Genomic DNA, 15,290 nt, shown 5'->3' on the forward strand with positions numbered 1-15,290 from the left:
AAAAATAAATTACATAGAATGCATCGTTATCATCTCAAATAGATCCCCGTACAGATCAATGTGAACTTGAAGTTCAGAAAATAATTCATTTGCAAAATATAGCAAATCAACTACCAGATGCATTTATAGATGTAAATAAAGTAACTAAATCATATATACCATTTGCAAATGTTCCACCGAAAATTGATATTCAAATACAACAAGTTGTCACTAATGAATCTAGAACACGCCAGAAGCGTGGTAGACCAGTGGGTTTCAAAGATAAAAATCCTCGTAAAAGAAAAATAATTAATAGTCAAGAAGACTTGGTTGGGGATATAAATACCCATAAAGAAATCCTTGACATGACTAGTGAGGAAGGTGAAATACCTAAAGATAATAATGAGATTTCAATAAACTATGTCATGATAGGAAAAAGATGGAATCAAACTAATGTAATTATTTACAACTTTTTTTGCGTATAGAAAATGAGGATCCTGAACCAAAATCTGTTGAAGAATGTTGGCATAGAAAAGATTGGCTTCAGTGAAAAGAAGCAATCGAGGAAGAATTAAACTCAGTTTTAAAACGTCAGGTTTTTGGACCAGTAATCCGAACACCAGAAGGTGTTAAACTTGTCGGATACAAATGGGTATTTGTGAGGCAAATAAATGAAAATAATGAGGTCACAAGATATAAAACAAGACTAGTTGTACAAGGCTTTTCACAAAGGCCTGATATTAATTTTGAGGAGGCGTATTCTTCGGTGGTGGATGCAATTACATTAAGATATTTAATTGGCTTGACTGTTATAAAAGTTTGGATATGCATCTTATGGATGTAGCCACAACATATTTATATGGATCTCTTAATAATGATATTTATATGAGAATCCTAGAAGGATTTAAGGTACCTGAAACATATAGATCAAATTCTCAGGAATGGTATTCAATAAAGTTACAGAGATCATTATATGGATTGGAAAATCATGACGGATATGGTACAATCGTCTGAGTGGATATTTATTGAAAGAAGGAAATCAAAATAATCCAATATGTCCATGTATTTTTATAAAGAAATCACAATCAAGATTTTCTATTATAACTGTATATATGTTGATGACTTGAATATAATTAGAACTCCTGAAAAGTTTTCAAAGATAATAGATTATCTTAAGAAAGAATTTGAGATGAAAGATCTCGAAGAACTAAAATTTTGTCTTGGTTTGCAAATTGAGCATTTAGTAGATGAAATATTTCTTTATTAGTCAACTTATACAAAAAAATTTTGAAAATATTTTATATGGACAAAACACATCCATTAAATATTCCAATGGAAGCCCGTTCATTGGATATAAAGAAAGATATATTTTGACATCGAGAAGATAATGAAGAACTTCTTGGTCCTGAAGTACCATATCTTAGTGCAATTGGTGTACTTATGTGTCTTGCTAATAATACAAGACCATATATTACATTTTCAGTAAATTTATTAGCAGGATATAGTTCTTTTGCAACAAAAAGACATTGGAACGGAATTAAGCATATACTCCGTTATCTCCAAGGAGCAATCGATATGGGTTTGTTTTATTCAAATAAATTAAATTTTGATCTAGTTGGTTATGCAGATTCTAGATATTTATCTGATCTACACAAAACTAGATCTCAAACAGGTTATCTGTTCACATGTGGAGGAACTGCTATATCATGACGATCGGTAAAACATACCATAAAGTTCATTTCCTTAAATCATGCTGAAATTCTTGCAATTCACGAGGCTAGTCGAGAATGTGTATGGCTAAGATCAATGACTCAGTACATTCGTGAAACATGTGGCTTGTCTTCTAATAAAAACCCTCAAACAATATTATACGAAAACAACGCAGCTTGCATCGCCCAAATCAAAGGAGGATATATTAAAGAAGATAGAACAAAACATATTTCACTGAAGCTTTTCTACACTCATGATCTTGAAAAAAATGGCGACATCACTGTACAACAAATTTATTTGAAGGATAACCTAGTAGGCTTATTTCCAAAGGCATTACCAACTGAAAATTTTGAAAAATTGGTGCACAACATTGAAATGTGGCGACTCAGAGATCTCAAGTGATGTTTTTCTGAGTTAGAGTAAATATAATTGTATTCTTTTAGGAGTATATATTATGCGAAATATGTACTCTTTTTTCTTCACTAGGGTTTTTTTCCATTGAGTTTTTCTAGTAAGGTTTTAACGAGACATATTTCATATATATATGGCCATCTAACGGGGAGTATTATGAATATTATAATAATAAATAGATGCCCATTGCTTAGTGTCCCAAAACCCATGTGTCACCCTTCATATTATCCATGTGCCTTGTAGATATTCATGCTTGGTGTCCATGTAAGTCCACATTCTATTTGCCACTTTATCTATAAATAGTGGCATTTGGTGAATCTTAAAATCACACCCTCATTGGTAAGAAATCCACTTCAAATTCCACTAAATTTTCTATTATCCAATTTTATAATTTTAGTTATTTCATGATTTTAGTTTTTTTTTAAATTATATTTATTATTATTATTATATTATATTTTCTCCATATCTGTGTTCCAGTCGTGCTCTTGAATTTCACAACAATTATTGATTTGTTAAAATTTTGTGAAATTCGTAAAGATTGAATTATAAATTTAATCTTAAACTAGTGTGACATCTAATATGTCCATAAACTTTAAAGTGTCGAATAGAAACAATTAAACTTTATATTGAAGGAACTCTTATTCAAGAGTACCTATGAGCGGAAGCAAATCTTTACAATTCATTGTGACAGAATTTCCACATATATATTCAAACATACAAATATGAATTGTAAAGCTAAATTACTAGGATGCTTAAAGGATCAATAAATAAGAGACCGAGAGATTATACCAGTTGGAGACTTTTCTTCACAGCAAATCTCGCTTTCGCTGAAACGGAAAGCTATCGTTCAGCAACACCCAATCGTCTACCACAAAACGGGGACGACACCACCACTCAGAGCTCTTAGTATTCTCGGAGTGAGAATCCAAAGGGTGGGCTTTGTTCGGATTTGGTAGAGGGGAGGAGGTAAAGAGATCGTATACAACGATCAAGCAAGTGGGAGAAAGACTCGTTTATTGTATAGATAAAATGCTTGATCATTTAGGTGAAGTATACGATCGTGTAGGAAAAGGTAAGCGATCGTGTAGGAAAAGTTAAGCGATCGTCTATACAATCGTTTAGTAAAGCTCGGGTGCTAAATGATCGTTTAGTAAAAGATAAGCGATCGTTTAGTACAAGGCGTACACGGGTGTAAGTGTTAAGCGATCGTTTAGCACTATCGTATAGACTCTAATTTTACTAAGCGATGACACACATAAACGCTATCTCTTTAATGCTTCACACACCATGAGCTATTTAAGCGTCTTAAAGCGATTATTCATCTTACTTATCCATTACAAAAACAGAAGAGATGCTGACCAATTATCCCATAATTGTCCAATTAAAAAATAATAAATATAATCACATTATATTCATAACCTATGGTTTAATATCATATATTAACCATAATATTTTTCCTCCACTAGATATAAATCATATTTATATCCAATTTTCTCCAAATTAATGTATCTCATACATAAAGTCAATTATATCATATATAATTAACTAATTCAATTATATCATATATAATCGAACTCCCTCTTGTCAATTTGAACATTTCAAACTGATTAATTCTCAACTTGTATCCAAGCTACCAAGAAGACCTTATAGACCTATGGCTCGAAGCTTCAACGGTATGTGAATAACTGACTAAACTCTTTAGCCATGATATCCACTATCCGTTAACTACCAAACATTCCACTAAAGACCGATAGCTGAACTCTTCTTACCATAGATATATTTCTTTGTCCATTGGATATAATCAATCATCAGTACGATGACCTTTCACAAATGCTCGTAATTACAGCTGGGCCAATTTACCGTTTTTCCCCCGTAGTTACATCTTTCTTCTTAAGTACCACTAATCCCTTTAATGAACAATATAATATAGTTCTACTATGTGTGAACACCTCTCGGGCCATGAGAAGGTTTGTGGCGCCACATCGTTCAAGCTCAGGATTAGCCCTTAAGGGAGCAATCTATCTACTTACCCTTGCTTCGGGGAAGGAGTGAACTCCATTTTGTGAAGTTGAGTTCCCAGTTCCCAAGTCAGACGAATCCCCAAAGTGTTAGGTTTGAGTCGGCGCTCTGGCCACTCGCACTCATGCAAATCAAAGGACCACCCTCAATGTCAGGAGTTTCCAGCTCACTCAGGATTGAGGTCATGTTACCTATAGTCATCCCAGTGAAGTGAAGTCTCTGTCATGAACAGAGTTATATGACAAGACGTTACACTTCGTGGTCAGGTCTTATACAAATTCTTTGTATAAGATGCTCCCGCTCGCATGACCCCTACACGAATGATCAGGATCAGATGATCTGTGACAAGTCACAACACTTGTAACTATTCCACAAAGCAGGCTGCGTTCGTAGTGTTACTAGGATAAGGTTTCCCTCCTATATCCATATACTACAAACCATTTTGGTTATCACTTAAGACATGATTCACTTGTATGTCACTATATACATGTTTAAGTTACATAAAGACAACCAAAGATTTTAAGTTTATTGGTTTGTGGTAAAACAAATAAAACATCTAAATGTGCAAAGTCATGAAGTGAAGTAAAATATCATATATTATACATCACAAGCATTCATACAAAATGTGTTTACAAACTAAGGACACGAGACTTTAGGGCACAAACCTTAACATATATATCCTAATAGAAATTTCAAGAATTCAGGTTCTTTTTAGATTTGAAATTTAAAGGTCAATGTTTTTAGAGATTTATTGGACACAAAATTTAAAATATGGGGAAATCTTCTATATTTTAAAAATTAAGAATTTTACTAGATGTAAAATTGAAAGTTTAAAAACGTATTAAAAGTTTTAAGTTTAAGGATATGTAGGACACAACTCTGAATATTTGGAAAATAAGGCCCAATTTGATAACCATTTGATTTTTTATTTTTATTTTTTGAAATTAAGCATATAAACACCTCTTCCAACTCCAATTTTTTTTGCTTTATAATATACATTTTACCAATGTTATAAAAAACCAAGCCAAGTTTTAGAAATTAAAAAAAAGTAGTTTTAAAAAACTTGTTTTTGTTTTTAAAATTTGACAAAATTTTTTTATTCTTTTACTTAAGAAAGATGCAAACCATTGTAAAAACTTGAGAGGAAATAAAATTCTTTTCAAAACCAATAATGAAAAAACTAAGAGGCCTTTTTAAATATAAAAAATATTTAACATTTACATTTTATAGCAAAAAGTTCCAAAAGTACTTCACTTTTGGAACTTTTTGCTATAAAGTATAAATATTTTTGGAATTTTTCTATTTGTAAGAATTTTTCAATATATATATATATATACACACACACTGGTACACATTCTGGCACATATTAGAGTGTGTGTGGTTTAACTTTTCAAGTGTTTTGTTTTGAAAATAAGTCATTTTGAAAAAAAATTAAGTGTGACAATCACTAAAAATAGCTTTTAAAACACTTTCAAAGTATATTTTAAATAGTTTTTATCAAAAGAATTTAGGAAATTGTTTTAAATGGCAAAACTACTTAATTATTTTCAAATATAGCAAAATGTCACAATCTATTATTGATAGACATTGATAGACACTGATAAATGACAATAGTCTATCAATGTCTATCGGTGATAGATGATAGTAGTCTATTAGTGTTTATCACTGATAGACAATGAAATTTTGATATATTTGTAAATATTTTTAGTTTATTTTTAATATTTGAAAACAATCCAAAGATTTTAAATAAAAATCATTTTTCGAAAAGACATTTTTTTTTCCCGGATCAATCTAAGTCTTTAATATTTTCAAATAAAATATACTACCATGCATAACTTACCATTTTTCCTATTGTTATGTCATTATCATTCTTTCTTAGAATAAATTGATAATTGTGTCAACTTTGAAGTAAGTGGTACTCCACTAGTTTTTTGTGTTCATGTCAGCCATAACTTAATGGATTAAAATATAGGTTTAAATGCTACTTTGATCTCTATACTTTTAATTTTAAAATGTTTATTTTGATTCCTATATTTTTAACTTTGGTCAATTTTTGTTCTTGTACTTTTAAAATATTTATTTTGGTTATTATACTTTCAACTTTGGTCCATTTAGTATTTAAAAATTTAAAAAGCAACCATTTTGATCCCCTAAAAATGAAAAAAAAATTGAAAATGAAAGGACTAAAATGGCCACCTTTTGAAAGTATAAAGACAAAAACAAACCAATGTTGAAAGTATAGATATCCAAATGGTCATTTTGTTAAGGTATAAGAAGCAAAACGAACATTTTAAAAATATATGACCAAAAAATAAATTAAAACTCAAAAATCTAAAATATATCCATAAAACTAGGTTAATTATACAAAATTCCACCACTACAATCACCATTAAAATGAACAAAGAATTAATCAATGCCTATTACTATAGGCAACAAAAAAAAAGAAAAAGAAAAAAAAAAGGACCTCGAGCACATGTAAATTATGACAAATACATAAGTGATAAACGAGTAAATTAATAATCCTCAGAAGAACTCCTTTATTTTCATTTGTGAATCCCATCCCATCCCGCGACCACAAATTTGGGTGAAAGTTTAACTTTATTTCTTAAGAAGAAAAAATTAAAGGGAATCAACCTTTGACCACATTAGTAGATTTTGAAAAGAGTCTCTTTTTTGTACTCCAACCTTGGATTATGGGCATGGAGGGAGTGAGAAGATAGATTATTATGGATTCGGTGGAGGCGAGCGTGTGTTTGATTATTTTTCAATAAAAATATATATTTTTTTCATTTTTCATTTTATTTTTTGTTATTTAGTTATTAAAAAGAAATAAAATTGGTTTGGTTGCTTTGCTTCACATTTCTCTTTACTTTCTAAAAATGTCAATTTGTACTCAAAACTAACCCGAATAGGCTTTATGTAGATATTGGCCAAACTATTGTTTAAGTAGGACAAACCAACCGTTTAAACATTGAAATTTTGATCCTATAATATCTTGGCCACTAGAAATTTCATATAATTTCAATACTTGGTGGGCATAGTAGGATCTTGAATTGTGTGCCACATTCAAATTTGGTTCAATTTGTTAGTTAGGGAGGGGTTGATATTGAAAAAGTTATAATTTATTTCAATCTCCATTTCCATTAAAGTATATAGGGGATAATTTCATTAATTATATAAAATAATGAAAATTTATATAATATATTTTAGGTCCAACCAAATAGGTTTACTATTTACAATAATTTTTATGCCTTTAAAATTTTCTTTCATTTTCGTTAATCTCTTTGTCATTATAATTCAATTAGTGCAACTAAGAAGATTTGAACTTTGGAATGCTGAGTTATGCTTATTTTTATCCTTTATTTATTTTTGTTAAGTTAACAAGATACTTTTTTTATTTTTTTATTTTTAAGAATATTCTTCCAGATGAACTATGACTTAAAACTTTAACCAGATAAAATATTCTGTAAAAGGAAAGGAGGTCTTCAATTAAAGATTAAAATATCATTTTGATTTATGTCGTTTAACCCTTGTTTTATTCTAATATACATATTTTCATATGTTCAAATTTAATGGATTGTAACTTTCAATAAACCTTAGAATTCATCATACAGTAATTTATGGTTAACTTTCCCTAAAAGAGATTTAATTTCTATTAGTTTTGTCACTATAAATTTTGAAAACAATCTATTTACATGGTTTTTTTTTTATAAAAAAAATGAAATAATTACCTATATTTTGTCAAATTCAATAAAAATTAACTTCAAACTAACAAATAAGGATTAACATATATATATATATATATATTGTTGACAATACGTAGGGTGGGGGTATCCAACTTTTTGATTTGAAGGTTGATATATAATACAAGTACTATGTCAACTAAACTATGCTAATCAGTTTTGAATTATAAGGACTAATGTTAAGATTTAGGTTAAAATACTATTTTGGTCCCATACTTTGAAATTTAATAAATTTTAGTCTTTATACTCTCAATTGTTCAATTTTAGTCTTTATACTCTCAATTGTTCAATTTTAGTCTCTATACTTTAAATAAATCTTAAATTTAGTCTCTCAAAATTAATTTTTACCGAATCAATTATATAATAATAATTTTCATGCAATAAAATAAAATATGGAATATGCTTTCAAAGTTTATAGTAAAAATGTTATAGAGAATAAAAAAGAGTTTAAAAAATCCAATAATAAACAAATATTGGGACCAAATTTAAGATTTATTGAAAGTACAGACACTAAAATTAGATAAAAAATTGAACAAAGTTTAAAGTATAAAGTATAGGAACCAAAATGATATTTTAACTAACATCTAGATTAAAAATAATTTTATATATTTAATAAAAGAATGACCACAATTAAACAGTTCTAATATTGAAGCGATACTCAAAACAGAGATTAATTAAAGTTAGGAATGATATTTTAATCTAAACTAAACAAATGAAATAACAAAAAAAGAATAATAATATAAAGCAAACGAGGAACTGATTAACTGAATAATTTTATATGGTTCATCCATCATCAACAACACTCTAAAAAAGAAAAAAATAAAATAAATAACGGTCGCGTAATTTCATTCTAGTCTGGACCGTTACATGCAGTATCTGACGTGGAAGGTGAATAAAATCGTATATATAATTAGAAACCTCGGTAACATTTTAATTATCTGAGAGTTCCAAGGTCCTGTCCATTCCCGCTTTCATTGTCGGAAAAATGCAATCTCTTATTAACGTCTCTCACGGCAACTTTCTCGTTCCCTCCGGCCACCAGCGCCGTCATCAGCTTGCTTCTGTCAACAGCTTTTCCAGCCAGAGTGGTGGCGGTTTCTTTCGATGCCGTCGCGAATCTCCACCGTCGCTTTGCCGGTCAACGTCATCGGTCAAGAGTTTCCCAACCTTCACCTGTTCTGCTCTCCCGACCGCAACTTCCAACTCTTTAGGTAATTACTCTTCGTTGTTTCTGTTTCTATTTCTATTTTTTTTTGTTCTTTATTTATTTGTTGGATTAGGAATTTAGTACTTTTTTTTTTATAACTTTTAAAATAATGTTTAATATTTTTCTTTTTTTTTTTTTATTTTAAATTTTGTGTTTTATAAATTCCTAAACCTTGAAAATATCTAATAAAATTAGAACAATTCAGTATTTTTAAAAATTAATAAGTATTTTTTAGAAATTAAGTCAAATTTTATGTTTAATAGGATTTTAAACTTTAAATCTTATAAGAGATTTGTGGGTTGATGATTTATTCAACAAGAATATTGAAAGTAGAGAAATTGTTACACACCAAACAAAAAATAAGTTAGGGTCCAATTTGATATTATTTTAAAGTTTATAAAATTGACACTTTTTTTTAATTAAAGATATTAATTAATAGCATACAAATATAAGTTCAGGGTAACACTTGTGATGTAATCTTAGTTTCAACTTCATGGTGTTAGAAATACCAATGAAATGCTTAAATAAAATATGAAGATAATAATGGCTATGAATTATAAAAAAAAAAAAAAAATTTGTCAGGTTAAAAATATCAATTGGCATGACATCAGATATCCTCATCTGACCTTGTTTCAAGTTTGTTAAATTGTTATACTAAAAAAAAGAATTTAAAAATGGTAATTTTTATGTTGAGAAAATTTTAAAATGGTAATTTTATGAAGGTGTACTCATTTTGCCAATATTTTAATAGAAACATAATTTAATTATCAAGTACTAAGTCATATAGAATGAGCTAATTTTGACTTTATAAGAGAATCAATATGTTTCCCATTAATAAAGTTTGTGTTGACTTACTGAAAAAAATCAAAACATAAAGAAATTATAAATTGAAATTTTTGAAAGTCGCATAGCAAACAAGTAAAGACATATACATCGCTATTTTTGTTTTTTGTTTTTTTTAATAATATATACTATTATCCGAGAAGTTAGTAATTCAAATTTTCAATGGAAGTCTAACATTAATGGTGTATTTAATTTTGAAAATAAGTCATTTTAGAAAAAATTGATCTTATCGATAATCATTCAAAATAGCTTTTAAAACATTCTCGAAAACCTTTTTCTCATGGAGATTTCTAGAGTTTTTTTTTTTAAATATATTTTTTTCTCTAGTCAATTCATATAAAACCTAAACTGGACATAATTTTCATGTGAGAGAAAGTTGATCATAGCTCAAAAGAAAGAGAAAGGTATAATCAAGGTTTAAAATGTCGAGCCAACGAGAATTTAAACTCAATTATCTGTATGTGCTAAGGACCAAGAGATGTGTGATTCCAATCCTCCACTCTATTTGTACTAAAATAAAAGTTTAAAATGTATGGAGAATTTAATTTTACACATATTTCTAGAAAAATTATAAAAATAAAAATTCAAAAAATAAATCTAAATTAGTAAATAATTTTTTATGATTTTCAAACAAGTTAACATGTCTATTATTTATATTAATAAAATTTTGATGTTTATTTTTTGTGTTTCGTGTATTTTTGTTACGATATAATGAAAATATCGATTCACTCTTCATGTTAACGTAGAAACGTAGATATCGATGAAAATATTTGACATGTTGATGAAAATTTAACAGTAGGAGTATAATTTCATTAAACTGAAAAATTCTCAAGCGATTTCTTGTGTTGTTTAGGTGTTAATGCAGCAGAGTTTATAGAAGCATCAAAACATGGAAATTTGGTGCCGCTTTCTCGTTGCATTTTTGGCGATCAACTTGACCCAGTTCTAGCATATCGGTGTCTAGTCAAAGAAAATGATTGGGATTCGCCAAGCTTTCTTTTCGAGTCCGTCGAGCCTAATTCTCAGGTTCGTTTCCACTTTTACATTGCTTTTCCACTAATTCCCTTTTCTATGAACTTAACTTCCATTTTCATTCTCTAGATTTTCATCCCATTTTTTCTCTATCACAGGGTCGTTTTAGTGTAGTGGGAGCTCAGCCAACAATGGAAATAGTGGCAAAGGAGAATAAAATCACTATTTTGGATCACAAGAAAGGACGATTAACTGAAGAATTTGTAGATGATCCATTCATGGTTCCGATCAAAATCTCAGAGAAATGGAAACCTAAATCCATTGGTGGACTTCCAGACACATTTTGTGGTAAAATTTATCTCTGTCCGTTTCTTTTTAGTTCAATAATGCATGTCTGTTAAGTATATAGAAGAAGATTTTGGTTAATAAAAGGGTATTTCAGTTGATATAAGTATGTTGTACTTGTTAGGGACAACAGACTTTCAAATATCTCCACAATGGTATAATATTGTCCACTTTAGGCATAAACTTTTATGATTTTGCTTTTAGTTTTATCCGGAAGGTCTTGTACTATTAAAGATAGTTGTCCTTCCTAATAAACTCATGATCATCTTCTTATCTTGCCAAACCATCATGAATTAATTTAGTGATAAATAGAGGATATGACCTTGATAAAGGACTAAGAGATTATGGGTTCAATTTATGGTGGCCATTTACTTATAATTTAATATCTTACAAGTTTTCTCGACACATAAAATATTGTAAGATCAAGCGGGAGTATTCCAAACAGTACTCGTATCTTAAGAGTATGGTTTGAGGTATTTGTTTGCTCGCAAATTTATGATATTGTAAAAATCATTGAAATCCAACAAGTAGAAATAAATGTTAGTTAGGAGGTAATGACATTAGAGGGGTTTGAACTCTATATATTTTACTATGATACCACGTTAAATCAACAATCAACTCATAAACTTAAGTGGATGGGTTACGATTAATTAATTATATCATTGCTTTAATAGACACGTGATTAAATATTGATAGATAATTGAACACTTTTGGTGTTGGTGTATGAATAGGTGGATGGGTAGGTTATTTCTCGTACGATACAATGCGATATGTGGAGAGCAAAAAACTACCATTCTCAGGGGCTCCAAAGGATGACAGAAATCTTGCTGACTTTCACCTAGGTCTCTATGATGAGGTGGTTGTATTTGATCATGTTGAAAAGGTGCATATTTCTTTCTTCTAAACAGACACACACATATATATAACAAAATTTTCACATACTACTCACTATGATTATGGACATTTGCATTTATTTGATGTCCATCCATCAATGCATGTCTAATTGATGTGAATGAAGTTTCTATACTCTATTTCTGATTTGAAGTTTTGAAAATCAGAAAGTCTATATAATACTTTGGGTGGAGCTTGATGGATATTTATCAGTGGAGAATGCTTATGAAGATGGTGTAAAACGTTTGGACATCCTGGCTAAAAAATTTCAAGATGGTGACCAGTGAGTATATATTATGCTTTAATTTTAGATCACTGCTGAAACATTTATCATCAATTAATTTGATTTTTCATTGTCAGTCCAAGGCTGAGTTCAGGTTTTGTCAACTTGAATACTCGCCAGTTTGGTCCGTCTTTAAAGAAATCAAACATGACAAGTGACTCGTACAAAGAGGCTGTGGTTCGGGCAAAAGAACATATTCTTGCAGGAGATATTTTCCAGATAGTTCTAAGTCAACGTTTCGAGTATCGAACTTTTGCCAATCCTTTTGAAATTTATAGAGCATTGAGAATTGTCAATCCGAGTCCGTATATGGCTTATTTGCAAGTAAAGTTATCTCTTACTTTCTAACTATGATGGCGGTTCCCCTTAAATAGTTTACATTTTTTATTTTTAATTCAAACATGTTCTTACCAAGCTATTACGTTATACATTCTTGTTCAGGCTAGAGGTTGCACATTGGTTGGTTCTAGTCCTGAAATTCTTACTCGTGTCAAAAAGGTAACAGATTGTTGTTTTTCTTTTACTAAGCTGGTTAGTATGAAAAATTATAACAAATCTTGTTTGCAATAGAATAAGATAGTAAATCGCCCATTGGCTGGAACGGTTCGACGAGGGAAGACAGAAAAAGAAGATGAAATGTTGGAGAAGCAGTTACTGAATGATGAAAAACAGTGTGCAGAACACATCATGCTGGTTGATTTAGCTCGGAATGACGTCGGCAAGGTTTCATTTTATTATTCAAAGTTTGCTTTTATGGCTTCTTTTGTATTGCTTCTATTCATCATTAAAGCGTTTTGAAAATTTGAAGATATGAAACAAGGAAGAAGAAACAAATTGTCTTCAAAGTTCATATATAATTATGAAAGCCAAATGGAAGCTTATCTCTTCTCCATTCATCATCTTATATTTCATTACATTAATTTCGGTGTTGGTAACATAAATTGGTGATGGTGATGTAGGTGTCAACAAATAGCACGGTGAAGGTAGAAAAACTTATGAATATCGAGCGATATTCGCACGTAATGCACATAAGCTCCACTGTAAGAATGTGGTACTTTCCAATGTAGATGAGAGAAGGGAACAACAAATTACACATTAAAGTGATGCAACTATGATTCCTTTGTGTAGGTAACAGGAGAGTTACATGAGCATCTAACTAGCTGGGATGCCTTGCAAGCTGCATTACCTGTCGGCACCGTTAGCGGAGCACCCAAGGTTTCTTGATTACTCTTTTCAATTACCGTTTGTTTTATAAGTCGCTTTAGCAACCATTATAGATATGTCTAGTGGTGTCATTGAGTAAGAAAGAAGGTAAAGGGTTTAGAGAGAATGAGTTTAAACTACAGTAGCATCATCTACCTAAGATTTAATATCTCACGAATTTTTTTAGCAATTAAGTGTTATAGGAACACCCTAATAGATCCTCCCTTATGTTTATCGCTTTACCTGTTATTGTTATATAGGTAAAGGCCATGGAGTTGATTGATGAATTGGAGACAACAAGACGAGGCCCGTATAGCGGTGGATTCGGTACCGTGTCTTTTAATGGTGACATGGACATAGCACTCGCTCTTCGGACTATCATATTTCCAACATCAGCTCGTTACGACACTATGTACTCGTACAAGGATGTGAACCAGCGGCGGGAATGGATTGCTCATCTACAAGCTGGTGCTGGGATAGTGGCTGATAGTAGTCCTGATGATGAACATCAAGAATGCCAAAACAAAGCTGCTGCTCTTGCTCGTGCCATTGCCTTGGCAGAGTCCGCTTTTGTTAATAAAAATGACCACCCTTGAGCTTGCTCTTTTCTAATTACCCAAAGAATTTTGGTATAAGAGATAGTAAATAAAGTGGTTCTTTATGCTACAAAACCATAATCATAATTATGTTATGAAACAGAGTTTGAAGTAATCTTAAACTTTTTTATACAAGCAATCTCAACCTCTGTACAATTATTCAAACTACTGTAAACAAGCTTACCCTTCCAACTACTGTAAGGAGATCAAACCTGTTCAGTTCATTATATCCGTATTTCTTTCTCTGCAACAAAACTAATATAAGTTTGTTAGTTTGCTGATGTGACCAAACTTCAGAATAAAACTGTAAAAGGATTTTAAATTTTTGCATAACTTTCAATCTTCCTTGCATAAAAAGGGATACAAATGTATGGTATTGCATATCTATCTCATCTATACCTGGTTTATCTAAGAAAAATTCAAAGTCGAGTGAGACAACGGCATAAGTCTACTAAAAATCATTAACAAAATACAATATCAGGACATGATTTTGTAGAAGCTAATGATTAGCGGGCTTGACAGTCTGCTCATCTTTGCCTAAGTTATTATGCTCGGAATGAAGGATCAAATCTCACCGCAGAAGTGAGTGATGGCTTTTGTTTCGATTTTGGAAAGGTGAAAATTACAGAAAACCAATCAAAAATTACAGAACCACTTGCTGTAAACAATTTAGGCTAAGCATGAAAAGGAAGAAAGAAAGAAAGAAAAAAAAAAAACCCTTTGTAGAACTCTTCACTTTACATCAATTTCTCCTCTTTCAAATCGACTTCTAAAAAGTCTTCTCGACTATTCTTATTCTCTCACAAGGGAATGACTTGTGGGATCCTCCTCCTTGAAAGAGAAATGGAGTTTTGCAGAGAACGGAAAATAATTGTAGAAGGAAGAATCTTGAGAGAGGTGGGGAGTTTTTCTTTTTTCCTGAGCAAAAAATGAATCAACCTCCTACAAAATGCAAGAGAAGTTTATTTAACGAAAGAGAGGAGTTGTAACTCGCTCTCTTCCATTCCCCCACTCCTCTTCATTAAGTTGAGTGATTTTACTAAATTAAATTAAATAATTAACATTAATATGAGCGTAACTCAATTAGC

The 15,290-nt window shown here is 30.5% G+C and overlaps 1 protein-coding gene and 1 long non-coding RNA gene across 2 annotated transcripts; one reads left to right on the top strand and one right to left on the bottom strand.

Moving 5' to 3' along the window:
* Nucleotides 1-8,791: 8,791 nt before the first annotated feature.
* On the top strand, nucleotides 8,792-14,431 carry ASA1 (anthranilate synthase alpha subunit 1). The gene is made up of 11 exons (XM_039028603.2): nucleotides 8,792-9,073; nucleotides 10,766-10,938; nucleotides 11,043-11,232; nucleotides 11,961-12,112; nucleotides 12,288-12,403; nucleotides 12,481-12,727; nucleotides 12,845-12,901; nucleotides 12,974-13,126; nucleotides 13,363-13,443; nucleotides 13,532-13,618; nucleotides 13,867-14,431. The coding sequence occupies exons 1-11, from the start codon at nucleotides 8,848-8,850 to the stop codon at nucleotides 14,200-14,202; spliced, it is 1,818 nt and encodes a 605-aa protein (XP_038884531.1). The 5' UTR covers nucleotides 8,792-8,847; the 3' UTR covers nucleotides 14,203-14,431.
* LOC150036886 (uncharacterized) lies at nucleotides 13,492-14,963 on the bottom strand. Its single transcript, XR_016529215.1, has 3 exons — nucleotides 14,602-14,963; nucleotides 14,387-14,446; nucleotides 13,492-14,214 (listed from the first exon to the last, which is right to left on the bottom strand). It is a non-coding gene; the product is annotated as an uncharacterized LOC150036886 (long non-coding RNA).
* Nucleotides 14,964-15,290: the final 327 nt, after the last annotated feature.

This window comes from Benincasa hispida, chromosome 4 (assembly GCF_027475165.1).
Source record: "Benincasa hispida cultivar pf3 chromosome 4, pf3_genome.v1.1, whole genome shotgun sequence".
In the NCBI taxonomy this organism is placed as follows: domain Eukaryota; kingdom Viridiplantae; phylum Streptophyta; class Magnoliopsida; order Cucurbitales; family Cucurbitaceae; genus Benincasa; species Benincasa hispida.

What these genes read in the sequence shown, in the direction of transcription:
- ASA1 (XM_039028603.2), top strand. Translation starts at nt 8,848, where the DNA reads ATGCAATCTCTTATTAACGTCTCTCACGGCAACTTTCTCGTTCCCTCC. An exon ending in TATTTGATCATGTTGAAAAG is followed by an intron (nt 12,113 to 12,287) that starts GTGCATATTTCT and finishes TTTGAAAATCAG; the next exon opens with AAAGTCTATATAATACTTTG. An exon ending in AAATTTCAAGATGGTGACCA is followed by an intron (nt 12,404 to 12,480) that starts GTGAGTATATAT and finishes TTTCATTGTCAG; the next exon opens with TCCAAGGCTGAGTTCAGGTT.